A 26382-nucleotide genomic window follows, 5' to 3' on the forward strand; every position below is an offset into this window, starting at 1 on the left:
GAGCAGTGACACCGGGAAACCAAATCTCCGCGCCCGCACCGGGGGCCGGGTGTCCTCCCGGCCGGTGCTGACTTCCAGGTCACGCACCCCCACTGCTCCACAGCTCTGCAGCCTGCAGCACACGGCCGAGAGTCCCCACATGATCTCGACGCCAAGGGAAGAAACTGCCCTGCGTCCTCTGCCCGGTCTCTGGCCTGGGGGGCCTGGAAAGCCGCACTCCTGGAAGAGGTGGGGTTATGCGAACGCCGCTGCAGGGGTACGCGGAGGACTCTGGGCCGCACACCCATTTCCAGGCTGCAGGAGCAGGACAGGGAAGAACAGAGGCGGGAAAAAAGGACTCTTTAAGTCCAAAGTGGCCCTGAAGGAGAGCTCCGGAATGCCCTGTGGCCGCGTCTGCAACGGAGTCTTCTTTCTCCAATTGCCTTCTGCCCCATCACCATGGGCCCCACCTGCGCCCACCCTGTGACCCTGGCTCAGCGACCTTCGCCCTTAAGCGCCCGCCCAACTGCGATTCCTCAAAATTCCGGCTGCGCTGAATCGGGCTGCTTTTGCTGCAGCCCAGGCAGTTGGGCCCTGTTTCCGCCGGCGCCCTGGGAGAGGCCTCGCCACCCGGCTGGGCTTCCCGGCCCCTCCCTTCCCCTGGCCTGCGCGGCCCTGCGGCCTCCCGCTCCTCCTGAGAAGGCGACAATTTCTTTTCACCTTAGTATTTCGAGGACAGAAAGGGCAGAAGGGTCACTTCGGAGCCACTCACGCCGTTTTCTTGTGTGTGTGTAATGGGGGGAGGAGAGCCCCTGGCTTTCCCCCTTTCAGCTCTTGGACCTGCAACGCTGGGAGGGCGAGGACGCCGGACCAGCGCACCCTCGGAAGGCTGGATCCTCCCGGGCAGGGCGCCTGGCCAACGCGCCGCCTCCTCTCGGCCGCGCCTGCTGGTGACCTGCCCGAGAGCCACAGGGGCGGCCTTGGCACTCCTTCTTCCCTCGCCCTCCCCGCCGCCGATCCTAGCTCCCGGGTCCGGAGACCTGTGCTCAGGAGCGGGTCACCGCGGCGCGCCGTGTGCACTCACCGCGACTTCCCCGAGCCCGGGAGCGCGGGGGTCTCTCCCGGGAGAGTCCCTGGAGGCATTGACGCGGAGGCGCGCCTGTGACTCCATGGCCGCGGCGGGGTCGGAGGCGAGATTCACCGCCCCCGCCCCCGCCGCGGTCCCTCCCCCCTCCCGCCCCCCCGCTACGGGACCCGGGCGGCCAGTGCTCCGCCCGAAGGCGGGTCCGCCATAAACAAACGCTGCTCGGCCGCACGTGGACGGCGAAGCTGCTGCGCCTCGCCACAGATCGCGGGCTCGGGCGCTGCGTCTCCAGGTACAGGGAGCCGCCAGGAAGTGCGGGAGAGAGCGCCCGGGCCAGGGCCCGGCCCCAGCCGCCTCCAGCCCGCTCCCCTCCGCTGGGCTCCCGCTCCATGGCTCCGCGGCCGCCGCCGCCCATGCCGCCCTCCAGTCCGGAGGGGCCTCGCCGCAGCCGGTGTGAACACTGGGCGAAGGAGTAAGCATCGCCTCCGGCTCCACGCCGGCCGCCCCTACGCCCCCAGGAAGGCCGAGGCAGGAGAGGGAGGAGGGAGGAAGCAAGAGCGAGCAGGAACGGGGCTCCGGTTGCCGCGGCACGGTCCAGCCCGGAGGAGGCTGCGCCCTGGGCAGCAGCGGGCGGCGCCGCCGGGTTGCTTGGAGCTCAGGCCCGGCGGCTGCGGGGAGGCGTCTCGGAAACCCGGGAGGCCCTGCGCACCTGCCCGCGGCCCACGCCGCGGACTCACCCGGCTCCGGGCGTCCCCTTCCCCATCCCCGCCGCCGCAGCAAGAGCGGGGCTCCGCGGGCCTGGAGCACGGCCGGGTCTAATATGCCCGGAGCCGAGGCGCGATGAAGGAGAAGTCCAAGAATGCGGCCAAGACCAGGAGGGAGAAGGAAAATGGCGAGTTTTACGAGCTGGCCAAGCTGCTCCCGCTGCCGTCGGCCATCACCTCGCAGCTGGACAAAGCGTCCATCATCCGCCTCACCACGAGCTACCTGAAGATGCGCGCCGTCTTCCCCGAAGGTGAGGAGCAGCTGGGCGGCCGGGGACGCTGGGGAGCCCGGCGGCCTCGGCCCAGGCGGGAAGCTCAAGCTGGCCTGCCCAGAGGGGCTGCCGCGGCCTGGCGTCCAGAGCTGGGGCGTCTGAGGGAGGTTGCGTGAGGGTCTTCGGCTTCGGCGCTGGCTTTGAGCGAGGAGCCAGGGCCTTGGCGGCCCAGGCGACCAAACCCTCTCCTGGTCCAGGGCTGGGTGAGGGTGAATTACGAATTGTTCCAGGGGCAGGCAGTCCCCCAGCCTTCACAGCCTGCGGGTTCTTTCTGGTTTTGTTCTTTCTCCCTTTCCTCCTTCCTTCCTTCCTTCACCAATGCATTCTGGTTTGGTTTGGATTTTTTTTCTCTCTTTCTCTCTCTGTCTCTCTTTTTCTTTCTTTCTTTGTCTCCTTTTCTTTCTTTTTTCCTCTTTCTTTCATTCTCTCACTCTTTCCTTCCTTCCTTTGCCAATGCATTGGTTTATTTTCTTTCCTTTTCTGCCTTCTTTTCTTTCTTTGGAAGTTCACCCTAGTTTTGTTTTGCTTGCTGGCTTTCCCCATCCCTTCCTTTCATTTTCCCTCCTTCCCTTCCTTCTTTTCTTTCTACAATTCCGTTTATTTTTCCTTCATTCCTCCCTCTTTTTTTCTCTTCGTGGAGGAGGTGAAGGAGGGTCGGCTTCACGTGCTGGGAGGCAGCGTGCATCACGGCGAGGCCCAGGCACTGCAGGCTAAAGCCACAGAGCGAGCACTTGTGCGGAGCCGGGCCCTCTAGTGAGGCTGGGGTGCGGGAAGTCAGGGCAGAAGAGACCACCACCCCCGCGCCGTTGGTGAGCTGAGATCCGGCTGAAAGAGAGGGGGCCGATTAATTCGAAAATGGCAGACGGAGCTGCCATTCTTTTCAGGATTGAAAATGTGTCACAGTGGGCCAGGGGCCCTGGGACACGCGGTCCCGAAAACTCGGAACCGGAAGAAATGGTGGCGCGCTGGGTGGGCTGCCCCGCCGCCCACGCTGGTTGCCGCTGGTGACAGTGACTGCCCGGCCAGGAACCTCCGAGCAGCAGGTCTCAGGAAGGCCTGGTCACCACAACGTTCGTTTTTGGCGTCCCAAGCATTCCGGGCCGCGTCTTCCAGCGCCTCTGCTCCCAGCGGGGTCGTTGCGGCCTGGCCCGAAAGGTTTGACTCTTTGCTGGGAGGCGCGCTGCTCAGGGGTCTGCTGGGTCCTCTGGGCCCAGGAGCTGGGAGGGCTGCACCGGCCTCTGGAGCCCCGGGAGCCAGTGCTGGGGAAGGGAGACAACTTCCGCTGCAGGGCGCCGGACGGTCGGTGCAGAACAGCCGACAGGTGTCCCTAGGCCGCAGGGCGCCTCCATAGCGCCATCCCCACCAGGCGCTCTACTCGAAATCAAAGAGTTCGACCTTTTGCATTCGCCGCTGCCAAGCCTGTTATTTGTGCTGGTCGCTGGGTCTGGAGCTGCGCTTCTCAGAGCCTCACTGGTGGAGCGCGGAGGGCCGGTCTGCAAGCGTGGCCTCCAGCCCCGCGTCTCTCCTGCCCAGGAGCCGGGCGGACCGGGAAGTGCCCGGCAGCGGAGGTGGTTGGAAGAGGACCCTTGGCCTCTCCTGTGCCACCCGGCCCTACTGCGCGGCCCCGGGGCGCTCTCCTCTCGGGCGCAGCAGTCCTTCAGCCCAGCGCAGCTTCCTACCTTTCCTACCCGGAACCTGGCAAAGATACCCGCTCCCAGCCCCTCCTGCCGAGAGCTGTTGCCCAAGGCGGTCGCTACTTGTCTGCTCAAGGGTGACCCCTTGGCAGAGAAGTAGGGATGATTCCACTCCAGTTGATGTTTCAGGGGAAATTAAAAGAGCACTCGGTTTTATGAGTCTCCTTCCCACCGAGGGAGGCGTGGTGGTAACTGGTTTGCTGGGATGAGCGTTTCTTAACCGCATGCAACAAAGCAGGTGTGGAATCCAGACAAGAGGGCACTAACTGCCTTCTGTCCCCTTTGGAAATAGAAAAAGCATTCGAAGAAACAATCCAAAGATTAAATGATTTGTGGTCAGTGATTTCAGTTAAACCGGAAATTAGTAAGGGAGGGCTGAGAAAACACGGCTGCTCAAAAACTGTTCGCCGTTTGAGGGATTTCCCGGAGAGCCTATGGAAAGCTGCGAAGTGCTGGGTGTACCGCTCAGCCACCTTTAAACCGGGTCTGTTCGTTCTGGCTCTGGAAAGCAAGTCTCCAGGCATTTGGGCTGAGAATTGCTGGGCCCTGAGTTTGTGCGGGGGGTGGTCCTTCTGGGGGCCAGGACTTGAGCAGCTTGCTCTGGTGGCAGGTTTGGGAGAAGTTGAGGGGCCTCCTGTGTGTTTTTTAGGGGGTGACCCTGTAAGTTGGCACTCTGGAAGGGAGCTCTTTGGCCCTAGAGTTTTGGAAAGGGCGCTGAACCTGTTTGGTCCCCCTCAGAAAGGGAAGGGAGCAGTGGCTTAGTCCCTTCGTCCTCCATTCCTGCCATGCCTGGGGTAGGGGTAGACCTGGAGTGGGTGGATACATATCCTTGGAATTCGTCAGGACAGCCGCTCAGGGGCCTTGGCCCTCAGTCAGTATGGGGCTGGAGAATAGGGAAGCCAGGAGCTTAGGGCAGAGGAGGAAGATGCACTTAGAAAGACCTCCATTATGCAAACAGGAGTCCATTTATGCAAACCGGTCACCCTTCCAGTAGCTCCAAAAAGTGGCATCTTGATTGATTTAACCTTTTCTCAGGGAACCTCTGTCTGTGAGGGAGGATACGGCTGCAGGGTTGGAATAGGATCTGTCTGAGCTGCCAGGGTCAGGGTGGTGGCCCTAGGGAGGTTTTAGGGCCAGGGTGGTCCCGGGCTGTGGCAGGGGCTCTCAGATGGCCTTGGGCTCTCAGCTGCAAGGTGAAAAATACCATGAGGAATTGATCTGCCAAGGGCGGTCTTGTCTCAAAGCAAGTGGATTGCTGGGGTAAAGAATCTAGAGACCAACTTAGGACTCTGGGAGGAAAAACAAAATAAAAAGAATAGCAGAGTGCTAAGGAACTGCAAGGATCACCAGATTAACCCTTCATACCTGGGGAAATTGAAGCCAGACATGACAAAGGCCTTTCCCAAGGCCCCATAGCAAGGGCAATAGCAGACCAGTTGCTGCCACTGTGGTCCTGTGGGGCCTATTCTCACCCCACTGCACCCAGGAGGCTGCCAGCCTCTGTTCCTTTTAATCCAGATCTCCTCAGGTGGTAAAACAGAAAGAGGAACTCAGAGGAGTCCCTGTGTGTAGGACAGAGGGAGACCACCAGAACCAGGGTAAGCACCTCACTCAGTAGCCAGTTCAATGGCTTGGGGATGCTTTCAACATTTACAGCCAGGTTTGAGTCCCCATTGTCATGCTGTGCTACTCGGCCTTGGTCTCCTTGTCTGTAAAATGGGCCCGTTAGCAATGCACAGGGTTGCTGTGACGAAGACTGAGGTCCCACAAGCAGAACTATGCAGTGAGGGGGGAATCCTAAGTGTTGTTTCTAGGCCACTCACCCCTTCCTGTGAGCTCCCCATGTTCCCTGGGTCAAAGGAGTCTTGAATGGCAGGGATGGAGGACTCACTGCCTGGACTTTGAAGATCCCTGCTTTCTGGGTGGCCATCTTTTCTCCCGTTTGACAGTGAACTAACAAATGGAAGGTAGATAGGACTGGGAAGAGGACAGGAGAGCAAGGCTGGCTTTGGACATGGGCTCAAAATTGAAAACTTGATGAGTCTTGGCAGGTGGTTAAGATAAGCTCAGGGCTGGGGCAGCGCTGAGGTCCGACGGTCAGCCAGCCCTCCCCAAAGTGGGCCCTCCCATCTGGAGATAGAGGCTTTGGAAACCGCGAAAGCATGCTGGCAGGCAAGCTCTGGTTCTTCCCTGGCCATAGCTGCTCGGAACTCGAGTTGCTCCCTGGCCATAGCTGCTCTGACCAAAGGCAGCAGGACGCAGGTCAGCCTCTGCTCATCGGAGGTCAGAGGCAGGGCCTCCAGCACCAGACTCAGCAGTGCTACTGCAAACCTGGCACAACAGACTGGTCCCAGGACCCAGCTCAGTAGGGAAGTTGGAAACCAAGGTTAAGTCTCCCCATCTCCCTTTCCCAACCCCAAGACGGGAGTGGGTGAAAGAGGGAGAAGGAATTGCTACTCCAGAAACTGTCATTCGCCCACACAAAAAGAGGTGGGGTTCAAGGTCTGAACTCTTCCAATGCCTGGGTGCCTTTGGGATTAAATTCAGCTGCAGGTGCCCCCATCACCACTTCCACCTGAGCACTCCACCAGAAGCCAAGTTATCTTAGACATTGTTTCCCGGAATCAAAGCGACTTGATTTGGAGAGCTGGGTGAGGAGAAACTCACCTCTATACCGGTGAGGGCGTCATAGATGTGAGGCCATTCTCTAGCTCCGCTGGAAAAAATGCAGATTAATTAAAGATCGACTGTTTAACAGAACAACTTAGATTTTTACAACTCTTTCCCCATCCCTGCTTTGAAGCCTGCCAGGCTGCAGCCGGGGATCCAGGAGGGAAAGCTCGCAGGCGCAGAGGGGACAATCTGGGAAGTGGTAAAGGGGACACCCGGGCACAGGGCCTGTGCTTTCGTTGGAGGCGAGGAAGTGGAGCGCGCGCTGCAGATTCAGCGCGGGGCTGGAGGAGGACTTGGATCCCTGAACCCCGGGGCTGAAAGGGAGCCTCCGGACTGCTGTGCGTGCCGACCTCCTTGGAGCCAGCAGATGCTGGGGCGGCCTACGAACTCCCCAGGTCTGGGCACCGGCATTGGGGGCAAGGGGCCTTCTGCCTGTCCTCAGAGCACGTAGGATACCCGCGGGCGACATGCCTGGCCAAGCTAGGAGCCTCCTTCCCTGCCCCTCCCCATCGGCTACGGGAGACTTTCTTGGGGCGTCCCCACGACCACCCCCTTCTCACCGGGTCCCCAGTTTGGAAAAGGGCGCAAGAGGGGGGCTTTTCAGGGGCCCCGGGTAGAACAGGAGGGCTCCGAGGCGGGAGAAGGATTGAAGCGCACAGATGCGCCCCAAATTGCGACTATTTACTGGGATCTTTGTGTGGGGAAAGGAGGCTTAAAGGCTCAAGTTGTAGGCTGTCCTAGAGCAGCCAGGCGAGGAACTGGCCCCAAACTCCCTTCTTATGCCCTGGCACAGGTTTCCGGCGCCTCGTGTTCCCAAGGGAGCCCCTGAGCCTACCGCCCCTGCAGGGGGGTCGTGCTGCGGCTTCAGGGTCGTAAACGCCGAGGTCGGGGGTGGCGGAGCTGTAGAGGCTGCCTGCGCGGAAAGCTCCAGGATCCCAAAATTTGCTTGCGTGGAGCAGGGAGCGGAAGAGGCAGCCGGTCCTCACCCTCCTCTCCCGCCACACACATACCCTTCTTGACTTTGGAGTGGTTTGCAATCCGAAAGTGTGACCTTGAGTCCTCAGATGGCCGGCAACGCGCCAGAGGTCACGCTCCCCAGAGATACCCCCTCCCCTCCCCTACTCCAGCTCCCCCTGGAGCGAGGGATAATTGGGGGAGGAGAGGCCGCAGTCAGGGAAAGGGTGGGAAAGCCAGAGAGGGCGGCACAAAGTGATGGCAGCCCGGCAAACACCGGGGCTTCGGGCTGGGCCGCGCTCATTTAATCCCACAAAAATCCCGTTTTGGAGGTGAGAAATAGAGGTTAGAGGTCGAGCCCTTATGGAGATCAGACCGAGGCGACGGGCCCAGCTGGCGTCTTAAAGCAGGGAGGGGGAGTCGGGAGGAGGTGAGACCCCTGCACCCAGGTGGGGGGCTCCCAAACTGTTCTGGATTTTCCACACTCCCAGGTCCGATTTTCCATGGAGGGCTGGGAGTAGGGACCGGCACCTTCTTGTTGTTAGCCGCATTTGATATTCACAAGAACCCTGTGAGGAGACTTTGTCGCAGATGTTTTCAGATGCCTGAGATTGCCGGAGGGGCAGTGAAAGAATGGCCGTCTAACCTGGTGTTCCTACCAGAGTCCAGGCCCTGTGTCCTGGGCTGGACCCACAGTCCCTGCCACCACCCAGAGGAAGGCGCGAAGCTGGCTGCCTCCTTTACAGGTCTCCCGTAGGCGCCCTTATGAGGGGGGTCGGCCACTTCACAGTGCAGGAACTATCTCCCCGTTTGCTCCCAAAGTCTTCTTGGTGTGGTGCTGTTTATGGTCTCCGTGACCTGCATCTGGAGGTACCCCCAGGGCCAGCTTCGGGAGAGGAGGGATCCCGTGAAGGCAGTGTCTGTGATGTGAGGAACCGCAGGCAGGGTGTGGAACCAACATGCACACATTCACAGGTGCTGGGGGGCAGCGGGGAATGAGGCGCTGGCTCCCTTTCCCTCCATTTCTCTCTGGGGGTCCCGGCAACCTGGCCATCCCTGACTTCCAATAGCACAGCCTCCCCACAGGTCCTGCAGTGCTCGGCAGGGGTGCAGGGAACTCCCCTCCCCCCAGTCCCAACCTCACCCCCCTCACCCCCAGCCCACCCCCACCCCTCCGGCAGGAAACCACAGGCTGGGTTGGGGACCCCTGGCTGCTACAGGAGAGCAGTGAGTGCTGGGAGCCGCTAACTCCGAGGCGCCTAGCCCAGACTCTTCTCATCCCGTTTTTGAAATAAAGCCCTTCCTTAATTCCAGATAAGGGCCACGTGCTCAGTGCCTCACTTTCGTGGGAGTGTGTATCACTCCACAGTACCAAGACAATTTTCTTGCGTTGCAAATCTTCATTTAGTCTCTGCGTTCAGACCAAAGTAGATTTTTATGGGCTGAGTGAAAAAACCTCGCCCGCATTGGTTTCTAATGGAAGAGCTGGCAGCGCCACCGCCCCAGGGTGGGGTGGCCTAGAGGCAGGGGTGCTTGGGAGGAACATCTAGCCCCAGGCCACCTCCACCAGGTGGGAAAGGGACATTTGCACCAAATCTCCGCGGGCATAGCAGAGGCTTTGGGGAATTACAGAAAAACTATATTGATCTAAGAGAACAGGTTATCTTGAAGTGTGCGGGTATTTGAATTATACAGACAATTGTCCGGTGTGCCCAATGCACTTTGCATGTAGAGCCAGGGCCTTCGAGGAGGCTTTCAGGAGATCCTGGGCAGTGGAGTATGGTCTGGAGTTCTTTTCAGTAGGTGCAGATTTCTCCCCAAGTCTTCCCACCATGGGCTTTGCAAGAAGCCAGGGCCCAGAGGCCACGCTCACGCTAAATTTTTGTGGGTTCAAGTCCCATTGATCTAGCAAGGGCTTAGCTTAATTAAAGTGATTGATTTGCGTTCAGTTGATGCAGAGTGAAGTTTTGCAGTCCTTGTGTGTTTTAGAAATTAAGCATAGTTTACTTACCAAGGGCTTTGAAGGCTTTTGGTCTTACTTAACCTAAATTTCTTTAGCACCGAACAGGGCAAAGGTGGCTCCAGGACAACTGCCCAACCCCAGAAACGACCCAGCAGCAGAGAAAAGGACAGCTGCCAGGGTGCATTTGTCCATTTTTGGAAATCAGAATTCCTGAGTCAGTGAAGTCTAGTTTCGCCAAACCCCAGACCTTTATATTTTGGTTCTTGCCATTGCTGGTTAAACGGTTGTAAATGCTGCCGCCACGAGGCCTGGAAGGAAGGACCTGCTGCTGAGAGCATAGGGAGTGCTGCTGTGATCACGGTGGTGAGGGTGATTTCCCGGGATTAAAAAGCCACCTCTGTCCCCGTGGTGGAGGCTAGAGGCCCCCGAATAATGAGCTGTGATTGTATTCTCGGGATCATGTATGTGGAAATTAGCCACCTCTTCAGCCAAGATAAGCCCCTAATTCCTTGAGCCCAGGAGGAGAAATTAAAGGTCATCCCTTTTTAGATCGCGGAATACTTTTTTAAAAAGTTTTTCGTTGCCGAATAGGGAAGAGTTTGCGAAGCCGCTGCCCTGGGCCGAGGTACATTTTACGCTTCCAGAGGTCGAGGCCTCCAGAAACCGCGACGCCCTGGGCGTTCCCGGGAAGGCTGAGAGACCCAGGGTGACTGGGTGACTGCACAGTGACTCCTCGGGAACCCACTCGGCGTGCCCGCTTGGAAGGGCTTTGAGGCCCCGGGAACGGTCTCCAGAATCTGCACGGTTGGTCAGGTTCCCCGTCCGTCGTATCCGGCCCTGCCCAGAGGCTCCTGCCTTTGGTTAGGTGCTCGCGTCACCGCACGAAGGCAGGCAGTGGGGGGGCTGGGGCTGGGGCTGGGCCTCGCCTGAAGTTCCTGGGGTGGGGGGAGGGCATCGTGGGTTGGGGTGGGGGGCTCTCCAGCAGCGTCCGCAGCTCGCCCCGCAGGGGTCGCAGCCAGGGTTCGGGCGCTAGGCTCGTGGGCCGGGAGGCGGCGGGCATGTTGCCCTCCGGGGAGGTTGGGGTTCAGGCGGTGCACCGGCCCTCGCCATCTGGCGCGGCAGCCACGGCGCTCAGTGGAGGGTCTACGGCAAGGCTGCCGGCAGAAAGATTCCGGGGAGGGGTCGGGAGTTGTCCCAGCCCGCGCTAAGCGCCGCAGCCTCGCCCGGCTTTTCTGCTTCCTCGGAGTGTGCAGGGGAAGCCTGGGTTCTCGCGGGGCGCAGCAGTCAGGCCGAGGGTGCAGCAGGAGGGGAGCCCTGATGGGCAGGGCCCTCTTTCCCCTGGTGCGCAATACCAGTTGGTAGCTTTTGGGGAGGTGGTGAGGAAGGGCAGGAGGCCTGTGGAGCGGAGGGGCCGGGGAATCCCTAATTATGTCACAAGAGACCCTTTCCATTTCGGCCTGTGGCCCATCCTTCTCCCACCGCCCCCAGATTGGAGTCTGCTCTCGGGGAGCCCCCAGGTAAACCCCTCCCAGGCGGAAAGTTTCGGATTGGAAGGAGGACCGCGCTCGCGGGGCGCCTGTGAGAGCTGGGAAGCCCAAGGGGTAGCGTGTACCGGGCTTTTTATGCGGCAGGAGCTGCCTCCTGGGCGGTGGGGACTTTTTGTCACAGCCTCTCTGCCTTTGGGAAAACCAGGAGTTGCCGGAGAAGCAGGGAAAGAAAGGAGGGAAGGAAGGAGGGTCCTTGGGGGAATATTTACGGGTCAAATCGATATCCCCGTTTGGCCACGAGAATGGCGATTTCAAAGCAGATTAGATTACTTTGTGGCATTTCAAATAAAACGGCAATTTCAGGGCCGTGAGCACGTGGGCGAACCGCGGGAGCTGTGGGCCTGGCAGGCTCACACGGGAGCCCGGGCTGCCGGCCGCGGCGGGGATTTCTCCCCCGGCCTTTTCTTTTTTAACCAAGGGCAAAGGGACGACGGCGAGAACACAGATGGCGGCTGCGGAGCCAGGGAGGCAGCGGGGGGACGCGCAGGACTCTTGGGGTGGGCTGGCAGGGTGCAGGGGTTCCGCGTAACCTGCCTGGCGCCCAGGCATCGGGCTGGGCGCTGCAGTTTACTGATTTGCTTTCTTCCTCCGTCCAGGTTTAGGAGACGCGTGGGGACAGCCAAGCCGCGCCGGGCCCCTGGACAGCGTCGCCAAGGAGCTGGGATCGCACTTACTGCAGGTAGAGCGGCTGCGCCAGGGGAGGAGCGCAGCCACCTCAGGCTCCCTTCCGACGCCGCCACCCCAGCCTCCAGGCGCCCCTTCCCCAGGAGGGCCGGGCAGATCCAGAGGCTGCCAGGGGCTGGGGATAGGGGTGGTCCCCACTGCGGAGGGATGGACGCTTAGCATGCCGGATGCGGCCTGCGGCCAGACCTACCCTAATCCTACATCTGCCCCCACACCCTGCCGAAGGCCCCAGGACTCCACAGGCCACCTGAGACCTAGGCCAGGGGCGCCTCCCGAGCGTGGTCAAGTCCTTTCCAACCTCACTTCCCTCGGCAGCTTCCACCCAGAGCTTGCTCTGTGCCAGGCACTAGGTCCGGAGCAGCAGGAATGATCCGGCTGCTCTGAGCTCTAAAGCATTCGGCCGCTGCGTGTGTGCAGGGGGCGCAAGCACAGAGAGACAGCATCAATAATAGAATATTAACAGGGGCACTTGTCCAGAGCTTACTGCAGGCCACATTCAGTTCCGGACTTTATTGGCTTCCCCTTCCCATCTAGAGTGCGTTCTGTTTTTTGCCTTGTTTTTGTTTGTTTGTTTTTTGTTTTGTTTTGTTTGTTTGTTTTTGGTTTTGGGGGGCTTTTGGTTTTTTGGTTTTTTGTTTGTTTGTTTGTTTGTTTGTTTGTTTTTGAGATGGAGTCTGTGGCCCTGGCTGGAGTGCAATGGCACCATCTCGGCTCACACCAACCTCCGCCTTCCAGGCTCAAGTGATTCTCCCGCTTCAGCCTCCCGAGTAGCCAGGATTACAGGAACCCGCCATCATGCCTGGCTAATTTTTGTATTTTTGTAGAGACAGGGTTTCACCATGTTGGCCAGGCTGGTCTCAAACTCCCGACCTCTGATGATCCGCCCACCTCAGCCTCCCAAAGTGTTGGAATTACAGGCCTGAGCGAACGCGTCCTGCCTGGGTTCTGTTTTTAACTTCATTTTTTTTAGAGGAGGAAATTGAGGCACAGAGAGGTTAAATAACATGTCTAAGGTCACACAGCAAGAGGTGGAGCAGGGTTAGCCCATTGGCCTAGCTCTAGAGCCCAGCCGGATAACCAGAACTTGGTGAGGCCTCCGGGCTCTTGCTTGGTTTGGAGCCAGGTGCTTAACTCCCCGAGCCCGGGGCCATTCACCCTGCAGGAGTTGCACGCGCCACCCTGACCTCAGCTTTTCCCTGGCAGCAGAGGGGCTTTGTGGATCGTCTGGGCAGCCCTGGGCACAGCTCGCCACTTCCAGGTGGGCGGTTAGCGCTGGCTGGGGACAGATCCCAATATTTCAAATGTCCTTTACAGAGCCTCATCAACGACCCGATTCATTCCCCACCCTCCCGTCATTTGTCTCTGCCATCGAAAAATGCCTACTGAGAGCTGCTCTGCATTTCCGCCCTCTATTTTGTGTTTTACTTTAAAATAATAATTTAAAAAATGTTGGCTGCAGGATGCCATGACTTAGGTCAGCGAGTCAGCCGCTAACTCTGCATTTCCAAAAAGCAGATCTTTTCACAACTCTCTTGCCCCAAGTGCCCTAGTGTGGTTTATTTTTTAAAATGCATGCCTGCGGAAGAGAAGACCCGGGGAATATTTGAAACCTCGAGCTTTTACAACATAAAGCTCATGGTGTGGCCGCGGCGGGTAATGGCGCTCTGGGAGCCCTGCCCAGGCGGCCTCTGCTCCCCCTCCTTCACTTCCAGCTCCGAGCTGGGTGTGTTGCAAGTTTCATACTCCTACATATTATAAGTGACACTAATATCAGGGACAACTAAGTGCTGGGGAACTTCAATGAAAACCTGGTTGGCAAAATCAACACCCCAGACTTCTCCATGCTACATTTCTTTAATTAATTCCGGAGTAATGTGTGGACGGGTGTCTTTGCAGTTATTATACATGTAAGTGAATTAGGTCATTTGAAGCTACGAAGTCATACCCAACATTTTCCATTAAGAATGTTATTTTTTTAGCTACTGCTGGCAACTTTTAGAATTTAATTATGATAATTTTCCTCTTTTCCTCATTATCCCAGATATGGCTGGTTGTGAGATACTTTTTCACTAAATGTGTCTCTTTAATGATTTTGGAGTTAAGAAAGCATGCCAAATGCACCAAGACATTTATAACTTTAGAAATTGCTGTATAGTTTGTATTTTTGGAACACCACAGGTTTAGGTGGGAAAATATTTTGCGGCTGAGTTAGAAACTTGAAAGTTAGGCTAATAATCAAGATGCTGATTTTCAACCTTAGCATCGGGGAAGGTAATGATAGTTTAGTTGGCAAAGACTTTTTGCAGCAAACTGTATTTGAGACAGCAGAATCCAAGGATATCTTTCAAGATTCACTTATACTACATTCTTTTTAGCCCCCTCTCTAGGGGTGGGGGGGGAGGGTGGCTTAGAAAAACCAAAGGTAATCTGGTTTCAATTACATGCTGTAAAAATAGAATTTGTGGCCAGAAATTAATTTGGAATATTTTTTATGGGGGCAGCATTGTGGGTTGCATGAGACTTTCACCAACTTTATTGCTTTCTTTTGGTTCTGGATCTAAAATATGAATGAGTAAATAAAATACAGTTTCCTTTTTCAAAAATAATTTAGTCTTTTTATCCTCGACACATAAACATAATCATTACCTTTTATTTGTCTTAATTACCTCTTATAGTTTTACTTTATTTTTGAGGGTTAGCCAACTTAGGAAAAATCAGAATTTCATTTGGGTAGTTTTCATTTTTCAGAAGTTGATACTTTTCCTCCTTGAATTTTGCAAAGGTTATTTGATCTCTTGCAAATTCTAAATAATTAATTCTGTAGACATAGTCTGGTAAAATAACCAGGTATTTTGTTTTATTTTCTGGGCAGTGGTAGTGTTCGGAATTTATTATTCAAATGGTACTTAGAGGTAACTAGAAAATTGTGGCAAATAAAGCATATGTCCTAGTGGTATAAATGACTGCCAATTATGACATAAAATGGTCTATATAGTGGTAGATTTTCCCCTAAGTACCATAGAACTCCGGATTTGTACTAAGTGCTAAAATAACCCAAACAATAAAGCTACTACATTTAAACTGAGCGTGATAGGAATTCTCAAATGTTTTGCATGATTGTTGTGATGTGGATGTATGATTGTTTCTAAAGTGCTTTAAAAGCATTGCAGAGCCTGGACTGGGAACTAAACCCTGGGTGCTGTTTCCTACAGTCCTTTTTAAGGACGTGAGCTTTGTTTTTGCATTTAGCAAGCATATGTTGATGGTCATATTTGATGCATCCCTCCATCCCAGTGACTGTACCATTGTTAGATTTAACTCTAATGTAGAATGATCATCTCTTATTCTGACATTTTATCTTTTACAGACTTTGGATGGATTTGTTTTTGTGGTAGCATCTGATGGCAAAATCATGTATATATCCGAGACTGCTTCTGTCCATTTAGGCTTGTCCCAGGTGGGTATTGCCTAATTTTTTGTGCAACCAAAATATTAAACGAAGTGATAGCAGATTTTGACAGCCTCGCCCACCTTGAAAATGCGTCTAAGTGTTTGCTTTTGCGTAGGCACATAACCCCAAATTGCAAAATCCTCTTCTCAGGACATCCTGCAGGGGTTTGCTTCTTCGTATTACGTTTTATTTTTTACTTTCTTTTTCCCTTGGGTTTTCATGACCAGTGTGTCTTCGCCACATCAGCTTTGTTCCGAGACTCTGTCCCATACCTGGACTATCTGCTTACATAGTAATGCTAGATGCCCCAAAAAGAGCTTCACAAAGGGACATGTTTCAGTACACACTTGCTGGTCTGCATGCGGTATTATGAGTTGCTATAAAGCAAGAGGTAAGCTGATGTGGAACATGGATTTTATGCAGAACGTTCTTTGGGGAGAGAGAATGGGGAGGGGTAGATTTATGAGTGTTCACATGGAATTCAGGGTCATTTTTCCTGACTTTTTCCAGTTCAGTGGTCGTTTCAGCAAAGCATTTTATATGCTTGTGATAGAAACTCATAAAACTCAGTTTACTACTGTTTTGAACAGCAAGATTTCTTTAGAACATCTGAATATTACCAATTTTTCTGGAAAGATGAAATCATCTTCTTAAAAAGGTCCATCATTTCCTTAGAGGAAAGAGGGGGACTTAGCTTTGTCTCTCCCTGGCAAGCCAAGGGTTTGGTGGGGGATTTGGGGCTCCCTGGGCCCGTTGAACGTTTGAAAGGGGAGAGTGTAACTGATCATTCTCATTCGCGTGCCTGACTTAACAAATGCGCATGATGATTTTAAAAGCCACATTTTAAACTACATATAGGGACTAACTGTTTCTTCACATTGTGAACTATCAGAGTGACTTTTCACCATGACTGAAGACACACTAGAATTAATGATAGATACAGCAGATGGGTTCCAGAGAGGCCCATAAGGAATTTGAATTACACCCGCCTCCTAATGTAGTTAAGCCAAAATAAAACATGCCGATTAATGTGGCTTCAGTTTGCTCAGTGAAAAACAAAATAACCACATTTGGCAACCTGCATCTGGTGTACTCTTTTTATTTTTCTGCCAATACTTTTTTTTTTTTTTTTAAATAAACTTGCTGTTTGTTTACAACCTTCTCTTCCGATGTATGGATATCCTCATCCAGGTCCACGTGGGTTTATATAACTCCGTGTTTCTTAGGCAAAGTCCTTTAAAATGAATTACATATTAAATTGATTTGGAAGTTTTTCTCTTCCTCTTCTCTGCTTTTATCAAACCAAGTCTCCCAAATACAGTTTACTAAGGCTTGGCCCTTGTATCTATGTGACTCAAGAGATTAGCGTACTTGTAGAATGGGAACTACTGTTGGAAATAGGAAATTTACTATTTTTCATAGTTATTAGGTTGGTGCAAAAGTAAATGTGGTCTTTCCATTACTTTTAATGGCAATGACTGCAATTACCTTTGCACCAACCTACTATTATTCTCTGAATTTTTACCTTCCCCTATTTGGAATTATTCAGGGCCCTTAAGTTGTACCCAGACTAGTTTCTACTTCTGATTTGGCCCGATTACTTACCTTTTTTAATCGTTTACAAAACCTTTCGTAGTCTTACAGTAATGTCACAAACACAACAAAACATTTCACACACTTTTAAAGATGACTGTTCGAAAATATTAAATAAGGCCGGGCGCGGTGGCTCAAGCCTGTAATCCCAGCACTTTGGGAGGCCGAGACGGGCGGATCACGAGGTCAGGAGATCGAGACCATCCTGGCTAACACGGTGAAACCCCGTCTCTACTAAAAAATACAAAAAAATTAGCCGGGCGAGGTGGCGGGCGCCTGTAGTCCCAGCTACTCGGGAGGCTGAGGCAGGAGAATGGCGTGAACCCAGGAGGCGGAGCTTGCAGTGAGCTGAGATCCAGCCACTGCACTCCAGCCTGGGCGGCAGAGCCAGACTCCGTCTCAAAAAAAAAAAAAAAAATTAAATAAGTAAAGTCACTGTTATCAAATATTAAATTTAGATCTGAGCTCCCTAGCAGTCAAAGCAAAAAGGGAAATGCATTCAGTTATACAGTTTTCATTGTCTGCTAGGGCTTGTTCTTAACCTACTTGAACCTTGTAACTTAAATAATAAAATCATGCCTGCTCTGTCTTTAAGGATCGTGGTGAGAAACAGATCAAAATGCCTATTTCATGTGATTTACAAACTATGGGGAGCAACACAAAATCCAGGCATACCCACAGTTTCATTATAACAAAGTTGCTTTCAGCAGAGTCCTTTGGGGGCTCCTATTAGGGCTGCTTGGTCATTTGGAATGTCCTGGCCCATCAGGAGGTACTGTGCACGTCCCAAGAGATCCAGTTCATTCAGTCAGGCCATCCAAGTTAGCCGCTCTGTGCTATTTTTCTCTTTTTATGTGGAAAATAGAACTGATTGATTTAAACACAATAATTAAGAAGGACCAAAATATTGGATAGGTGACAAATCTGCCTCGTGTTCATGATCGACTCCACGGAAGGAAATCCAGGCAGCCTCACAAGTTGAAGTACTCTATTTCCTCATGATCATAATGCAGCAGGAAAACTTGGCCTCATAATTTTGAGAGAGGAGAGGGGTTAGGCACTACCATTTTGTAAGAAAGTTGTAGAGATACATTGTCTCTTTCTCTCCAGCAGAAGTAACAGTTTCTAAAACGATAAGTCTGATCATCTGCCTAGAGCAACTGATTTTTTCTGATTTCTCTGTGGGGCTGTGTTAGCATCAGTCCACAGCTACAAAAACACTTTAGTGCCGATGTGCCCTCTTTGTCCGTGTCTAGGGAGCGTTCCGTGGCGAACTGTTTAAATAAGCAACAACAAACTTTTCTCTCAAATATGCCTCCTGTTCATGATTAACTCCATAGAAGGAAATCTAGGCAGAATCACAATGTGTATTTTTTTCTGTCTTCTTTACTTAAATAGTAAAATAAGGTATTGAATAGGATGTCAAATACCCAACTGGTCTTTTAAACATTTTTGCACCTTTAGATTATTTTTTAAAAGTCAGGCAAATGTATCAAGCATGAGACCTTTATTAAAACGGGCTTACATTTTTTTTAAGTCACGAGAGAGAAAAGTGTTAATAAAATTTTACCCAGTAGTCAGAGTAACCTTTTAAACAGAATTTCTGATGAATAATGATAGTAGTAATAGCTGATACATGCTGCTCTTTTGTGTTCCAAAAACTTTCAATTACCTTCAATGACATTATCTCATTAAGTAAAGATGTCTTTCATGTTAATTCAGCCTTAAACTTTATGTTAAAAGATAATAGAGAATATAAGCCCCTAGATCTGCTATAACTGTGTGGAAATTCACTGCAAAGTGGTATTTTTTGTTTTGTTTTTGGTCTAACCTCTACTAAATAACTATCCAAATTCTCTATTTGAGGGTATAGAAATGATTCTTTATGGGTTATAAGCCCATCTCCATTCCAAGTCTTTTATTAAGCCTTACTTGAACAAGTGTTGAAATAAATCTACTTCATATGGCAGAGCTTTTTAGTTTATTTTTTTGTTTCCACTCGTAAACAAGTGATTGTTGCTGACAAACTTTGGTACTAAAACAATGACAGAGACAACCATAAAATGCCAGTTGTCTCCTCAGCCCAGGGTCCAAGCGTCAGGCAATAGAGAGGCAGGCTTTCAGCCTGAAAATTCCCTTTTGTGAACACACTCACACACATGTCCACACACAAAACATCTAGACAAGTTTCTATCTATGTGGATGAGGTAGAGTTGGGACAGCAATCTTTTTCCATGCATGTTTACTAAATGATTTAGTTCTATGTGCTTTTTTGGTTAATGCAATTATTTTACTTTTATTTAGGGAGGAGGGAAAAAAAAGCCCCTTGTAGCTGCTGTATACATTTTTAAGTATCCTTGAGTTAAGTTTCCTCACTAACATTGCATACAGTTATATAGCATCTAGGTAACTAGTATACATGTTCAGATAAATATAGGTATGTATGAAATAGCTGTTTATGAGACACATAAAAGATTGTCTTATTTGAGATTGTGGCTAGAAACAACCATAAATATATGGATGATGTTGTGTGGAGGTACAAGATCTAATCCTTTCACTTTTGAAATGAAGACAAAAGACAACATATTATGTTTGTCGACGTAACTTGAACCCTGAAATCCAAACCATTTTATTTTAAAATGCTTAATTTACCATACTCAGCAAAACGCCCCAATGTAACGTGCATTTTCGGAGTGCCAAGCGATCCTGCCCTTCCCCACAGAATATATGCATTTAGTGCTGTATTTATCATGTGTAGTTTTCTTGGCAGGAAGAAAAGCTATTCAGCAAGACATTAAAAAAGCTCTTACTAGGAAAGCTATCCATTTTGTAGTTAGCGGGGTTTTACAAATACTAAAATATCACATGGAAGGTCTGTTTTAATAAGGCTGATGTATGAGACCCAGGGAGTTTTATAGCGACAACCATAATTTTTTTTTTTTTTTTGTGAGGTAGTCACATTTCTTTCAGTGTTCAAAAGCACAGATAGATACGTAAATACAGGAAACACCATGTCAACTATAATTTTGAGTTAAGGTCGGGACTGTTTTATCATTCCAAAATTTGTTATTTGAAGACATTTCCGTTATTTGAAGGCTGTTTCACTTCCTAGACAGCTCTGGAGTTTTCACGTTCATTTTATCACAGACCCGAGCCTTCAGAAAACCAAGCCTTTCATCTGTGCAACCTCACCCTTCTCATTCTTCAAACACATGTGATGAGAACGGGAACACTGAAAACACAAGAAGCTACTCTGGGATTAAAACGCAAACCTAACCCTTAATAAGCACAGATGGAAGGTCTTTCTGCAAGGATATGAAGATGTTTCCTGAAAACACATCAGTTACTTTTTTCTAGAAAAGAACTTTGAGCAAACCAGAATTATTCTTTTTCCCTAAAAACATGGGGAAGGGAGAAACGATAGGCCAATATAACATTTCTCTATTTTGTTATTTTTTCATTTTTTAAATAAACTGTTGAAATTGTGAGTTAATATATATTTTCTTTTCTTTTCTTTTCTTTTCTTTTTTTTTTTTGAGACAGAGTCTTGCTCTGTCGCCCAGGCTGGAGTGCAGTGGTGCGATGTCGGCTCACTGCAAACTCTGCCTCCCGGGTTCAAACGATTCTCCTGCCTCAGCCTCCCATGCAGCTGGAAGCACAGCTGCATGCCACCGTGCCTGGCTAATTTTTGTATTTTTGGTATGACATGATTTTGCCATGTTGGCCAGGCTGGTCTTGAACTCCTGACCTCAGGTGATCCGCCTGTCTCGGCCTCCCCAAGTGTCAATATATATTTTCTTAAGTCAGCTCTTATTTTTTAGCCTCTGTCACTCCACACCTGGACAGGCCTTCCCAGGGCATATTCATTGCCACCCTGAGGAAAAAGGAAACGGTCCTGTCCCAAATGGTTGACTTACATGGTGCCAGTTTATTTAAACTTTTTAAAGATTAACAGGAATGACTCGAAAGAAGAATGTTCAGTTTTTATTATTTTTCTTAAATGAAATCCTGTAATAACTTTTCAGGGAGGCAAATGTCCATCTGGGAGATCTATTGAGAAAGTGCCAGGCTTGGGAAGTGGGTGTTAAGTAAAGGGTAGGGAGGATTCCTCTAATAGGATTCTCTCTGTTGCTCTGTTTGCATAATATTGGAAGGAAACATTCCATGAATAATGTAAAAAATAGAACCGTGAGAGCCATTTTAGGGACAAGATGACTTAGCAGGCCAGAAGTGTAATTTATTCTGAATAAGAAGGCAACTCGCTCATCTTAACAAATTGGAAGAACTGGCTCGGAGGACTGCGATAGATCACTTCACCCCTCCACTACCCCTTGGTCCCAAGTGAAAGCTGATGGCCTAGATGCTAATCTGGAACAGCAGCTCCCAGCAGAACTTCTCCACTAAGCAGCTGGCTAGGCTGTCCTGTTGCGTGAGGTGGCACCGTCAGGACGGCCGCTTTGCAGATAATCATGTTGTCTGTCCTCTGATGGAGAGCCACGGGCTCCCGGAGACACCTCCAGCAAGAAACACCTAAAAATAACAAGGGGGTGGCTCGGGACAAGACACACGACGAGCCTCCTTTTGTTATCTTAAGTTACCCTCTCTCCTTAGGGCAGGGTCGAGAAGGAATTCTCCAGACCAACCCAAGATTCTTTGCCACCCAAGGACGGTTTCCCAGTGCTTTGAGTTTCTTCTCAGACTGGGCACTGGGGCTCCTCTTGGCGGTGGAGGAAGTCCTACCACTGTCCCTGGGCCTCCCGTGAACAATGCTGGGGTTCGCCGACTCACTTTCCTTGTCAGCCACTCTCAGCACTATTGATTATAGCTCTAAAAATAGGATCCACCCACCACTGCTCAGAAGGCTGCTCTGCTAGTCATTTCTAGAACATTCTGTGCCACTCCATCTTAAGGTGGGTGGAGGCCTAGGTGTTGAGACTCTGTATCATATCCTTTCCTGGTACTTATGTTTGGGAGAACATTCGAAAGGTTCTCAAGTTCGGGAATTGGGGTTCCAGGGACCTCTGTGTAAAAATTGTAACTATGATGGGTATTTTCCTGGGGCCATCCATTCCTGCAAAGTGACATGGACATGCTGTCCTCTGTGGGCTGTGTCTGGAAATAGGTGGCGTCGGACTGTTGAGGCAGCAACCCCAGGACATAATCCCCACATAATGAGGCTCTCTGGAGTAGGCCCAGGCCCTCCGACAGGTCACGCACAGCCCCAGCCACACCCCTGGGCGGGAGCCACAGAATTAGCACAGTCATTGCGGACTGGGAGGGCCAGAGAAACATTGCTGGCAATGTGAGAGAGGCCTGGCAGCGCCTGAGGGCACAGCTCAGAGCCGACAAAGAAAGGGCCTTTGTCTGAGTTCGTATCCTCCTCGGGCGCAGTGGAGCCCTCACCGTGGCGGGCTGGTCGGCCTCAGAGTGGACAAGACTCCTACAGGGAGCGCAGTGTGGACAGGACAGCTGGCCTCCTGGCCGGCCAGTCCCCTCAGATCGCCAGCAAGGGAAGGACAGAGACCCCGGCCTGGGTCCGTTTCAAGCCCTCTTCTGTATGAAGAATGCTGCCCAGGCCAGCAGCGCCGCCCACCTCTGGCACCCACCTTTTCCACCCTTTGCTTTCAGGTCCTTCCTGCTAAGGGTTCTCTTGGCTCCAAGCTTAAGCCTCAGTGCCCTGGCCTTTTTAGACGGTGTGGGAGACAGTTCAGAGCTCTGAGCTCTGTTGAGAAAAGAAAACTGTTTCTGCATTTGGCAAAGGCGTGGGTTGTCAGCAGAGATCAAAGTTCTGTTCCTGGCAGGGTGCGCACCTGTGACACACCTTGCCCCTCCCCCTGCGCCAATCCCAGAGGAGTGGTGGCATTTCTGACCCTTCCCTTCCACGGCAGGTGGAGCTCACGGGCAACAGTATTTATGAATACATCCATCCTTCTGACCACGACGAGATGACCGCTGTCCTCACGGCCCACCAGCCGCTGCACCACCACCTGCTCCAAGGTATTCCATCCAGAGGAAAAAAACCAGACTAAAAGCAAGGCGATGTTCTTAAATGGAACTCAGGGCTTTGCTTCCCACGTCTGCCAAGTGGCTGGACATGACTAGGACTGCCCAGCCCAGGTCTCTCCAGTACACACACAGCACCCACCATGTGGGGATTTGCATTTATACCTGTGTCTTTTAAGCCAGTATTCATCACGCTGCTACTGTTGGCCAGAAACTGTGTTGAGCACTAGGCAGAAGAGGAAAGTGCTGCAAGCCTGCTCCCCTCATTTGCTGTTGGTTCAGAGTTGGGTTACAGCATCACGGGGCTAGACCAAGCTTCTCCTTAACCAAGATGCCAGGCCTAAAACTCGGGGGCCGGGGGTGGTCCATGACATTTCGTGGGGAAAATTACGTTTGTGTTTCCTCCGGTTGAAATTTGGCATTTCCTTTGCTTCTGATTATAGACGATAAACCATCTTGGGATCACTAGTACCTGTGGTTTTGCCAACAACAGAAATCACAGATATTTTCCATATCATATTAAAGTTTTGCAGGTTTAAACATACCGCTTATGCCCACTTTAGAATTTCAGGAGTTCTGAGACCTGCTACTGAATCTTCTTATTTATGTATTCATAAAGCAGCATATTTATATCCATATCACTGTGTTGAAATATTTTGATAATTATTTTCCAATAGAGTTGCTTTTTTGGTAATCTTATATATTTTATTTTATGTATTTAAAAATGTTACTCCAAGTAGGCATCTGTAGGTTTTGTGCTGTGGCACAAATCATTAAGAAGCCCTGGTCATTACACAAATGACTCCTTAAATTTCTTTTTTTTTTTTTTTTTTTGAGACAGAGTCTCACTCTGCCGCCCAGGCTGGAGTGCAGTGCCCGGATCTCAGCTCACTGCAAGCTCCGCCTCCTGGGTTTACGCCATTCTCCTGCCTCAGCCTCCCGAGTAGCTGGGACTACAGGCGCCCGCCACGTCGCCCGGCTAGTTTTTTGTATTTTTTAGTAGAGACGGGGTTTCACCGTGTTAGCCAGGATGGTCTCGATCTCCTGACCTCGTGATCCGCCCGTCTCGGCCTCCCAAAGTGCTGGGATTACAGGCTTGAGTCACCGCGCCCAGCCCGACTCCTTAAATTTCAATTGCGATGAGTGCTAGGAAGATACAGAAGGACTTCTTCCAGGGGCCCTGGCCTTTTAACTCCCTCCAACCATCCAGTGAGGCCAACAGGCCTCTTGACAAATGGGTCTTGTGTGTGCTTTGGACTACAGTACCCAGCTTGGCCAAAATACCCCAGTGGAACAAAATGCAAAAGAAGAGGCTTTAAGGATGATGAGAATGGAGTAGCTGGCTGCAGGAAAAAAACGAGTTGCATTCTTATTGCTGTCTTCTGGGGGGGCAGTCATTCTCGGGCTGGGAAAAGAGAATACAAAATAGCACACACAGTTGTAAAATCCCTTGCAGAAAGTTCTGTGGCCCCCAAGTTCCAGCTCCAGAAATAGTTACTGGAGTCTAATTATTCCTTACCAAGGGGAGAGCCTGGCACGTTCATTTCTGAAATGAGATGGGGCACCTAGTTGTAGCGAAGGTCTGATTCTTGGATATGATATGTCTGCATACATCATACGTCAACATGAATCATGGCTCTGAAGAGGGAATTTCTTTTTTTTTTTTTTTTTTTTGAGACGGAGTCTCTCTTTGTCGCCCAGGCTGGAGTGCAGTGGCCAGATCTCAGCTCACTGCAAGCTCTGCCTCCTGGGTTTATGCCATTCTCCTGCCTCAGCCTCCCGAGTAGCTGGGACTACAGGCGCCCGCCACCATGTCCAGCTAGTTTTTGTATTTTTTAGTAGAGACGGGGTTTCACCGTGTTAGCCAGGATGGTCTCGATCTCCTGACCTCGTGATCCACCCATCTCGGCCTCCCAAAGTGCTGGGATTACAGGCGTGAGCCACCGCGCCCGGCCTGAAGAGGGAATTTCTAACAAAATCAGGGCTAGGCTAGAACATCGCCCCTGAATCGAATTCTTTCACTGTGGGGTTGTTTAAAGCTGGACAAAGACAACAGGTGTCAGAGAATTGCAGAACACAGAACTGTTGTTGTTTTTGAAAATTGCACAGTATGGTTTTTTGTTTTGTTTTGTTTTGTTTTTTGGAGTCGGAGTTTCATTCTTGTTACCCAGGCATGGAGTGCAGTGGCCTGATCTCGGCTCACGGCAACCTCCGCCTCCGGGGTTCAAGCGTTTCTCCTGCCTCAGCCTATCAACTAGCTGGGATTACAGGTGCCTGCCACCAGGCCTGGCTAATTTGTTTGTATTTTTATTAGAAACAGGGTTTTGCCATGTTGCCCAGGCTGGTCTCGAAGCTCAGGTGATCCACCCACCTCAGCCTCCCAAAGTGCTGGGATTTACAGGCGTGAGCCGCCATGCCTGGCCTGAAAATTGCACAGTATATTAACTGTGTGGCACTGTGCTTTCTCCCCCTACCCCTGGTTTCATTTTACCCTGTCTGGGTCACAACCTCCCAAAGAGGGATTATAAATGAGAGCAAATGTGTCTTGGGAATATCATGAGACCCTTTCACCCCTTCTGTGGCCTTCGAGTCTGAAGCAATACGGGCTGAAAGTGCTGAGGCTGCACCTGACTCATTTCCACAGCCAGCCGAGGGGTGCAGGGGTTGAGATCCCCAAGTGCTTGGTTTTCTCCCCAGCTGCTCCATTTTCTCCCCAGCTGTTCCCTTGCCGACTTTCTGTGTCTCAAATGATCCCTACTGTTTTATGATAAACCTGTGAGAAATGGGCTCTCCCCAGAACTTGGTAGTTAATGACTGGTTGATGTATATTAGAGCTTCCACCTGCGCCCCCCCCGTGCTTATCTGGAAATGGCTGGGGCAGGCAGCCATGTTAGAGGGAAGCTTTTTGCCCACAGACACCAACTGCAGGGGGAATTGTGGGTAAAATATGGCAGCCTGTCCAACTAGGGGAGGTGGGGGTTGCCCTCTGAGGTGATTCCTGAGCTTCCACAGGGCAGTGACCTCAGGGAGGGTAGAAGACCTTGCTTCCATTCCTAGTGGTAACCTCCCTTTAAAAATTCATGTATTAACCTCCACCAAAGGGCTGTTTATTTAGAGTGGGGTGACCTCACCCTCCCTCAGAGGTCCTTCTCTATTTGTGTCTCAGAGCGCTGGTGCCCCTTCCTGAGGCAGAGGGTGTTTCCTTAGGGGACACATTTGCATTGACAATAGCGAGGTCAGAGATTTGCGTGTGAGGCCTGCAAAAGCAAAGTGAGTAGGAAGGGCAGAGCTCTGGAGAGACAGAGATGATGGGGTAGTCCTTCCAGGGCTAGAAATGAGGGTGAAAGCATGGATCTGCCGAGCCTGGGTCACACGTACTTAAGTCCTGCTACCCTGAGGGAAGTCAGAGGCTTCCGGGCCTTCCCGGAGCCCACAGCTCCCAGGAGCGGGCAACTGCAGGTGGAGCTCTGCAGGGCCCATCAGGGGCCTCAGGTGTGGCCTCGTTTGGCTGCCTTCCTTTAGAGCCGAGGAAGCCACGCCAGGACTGCGCTGGTGTCTCCACTGCCCCACCCAGATCTCAGCCAAGGCTGAAGATCTCTGAGCAGGGTCTGGGCACACTGAGAAGGCCTCTGGCAGCCGCGTCTGGCCTTGGGAACACATTGGTGAGGTTGGAAGACGGATGGGGAAGCACGGAGGGGCAGCTGCCAACCTCACCTTGCTC

General features: G+C 51.6%; 1 protein-coding gene across 1 annotated transcript in view; it reads left to right on the forward strand.

Annotated features, from left to right (window-relative positions):
• The first annotated feature begins 1270 nt into the window (after positions 1-1270).
• SIM2 (SIM bHLH transcription factor 2) overlaps positions 1271-26382 on the forward strand; it is a 48588-nt gene continuing 23476 nt past the window's right edge. Inside the window, exons 1-4 of the mRNA XM_033232438.1 lie at positions 1271-2078; positions 11527-11609; positions 14982-15071; positions 22547-22655. Coding sequence (XP_033088329.1) covers positions 1904-2078; positions 11527-11609; positions 14982-15071; positions 22547-22655 — 457 coding nt within the window. The 5' untranslated portion in view covers positions 1271-1903. The remainder of the gene's footprint in view (positions 2079-11526; positions 11610-14981; positions 15072-22546; positions 22656-26382) is intronic.

Source organism: Trachypithecus francoisi, unplaced genomic scaffold, assembly GCF_009764315.1.
Source record: "Trachypithecus francoisi isolate TF-2019V2 unplaced genomic scaffold, Tfra_2.0 Lachesis_group14, whole genome shotgun sequence".
NCBI lineage: Eukaryota > Metazoa > Chordata > Mammalia > Primates > Cercopithecidae > Trachypithecus > Trachypithecus francoisi.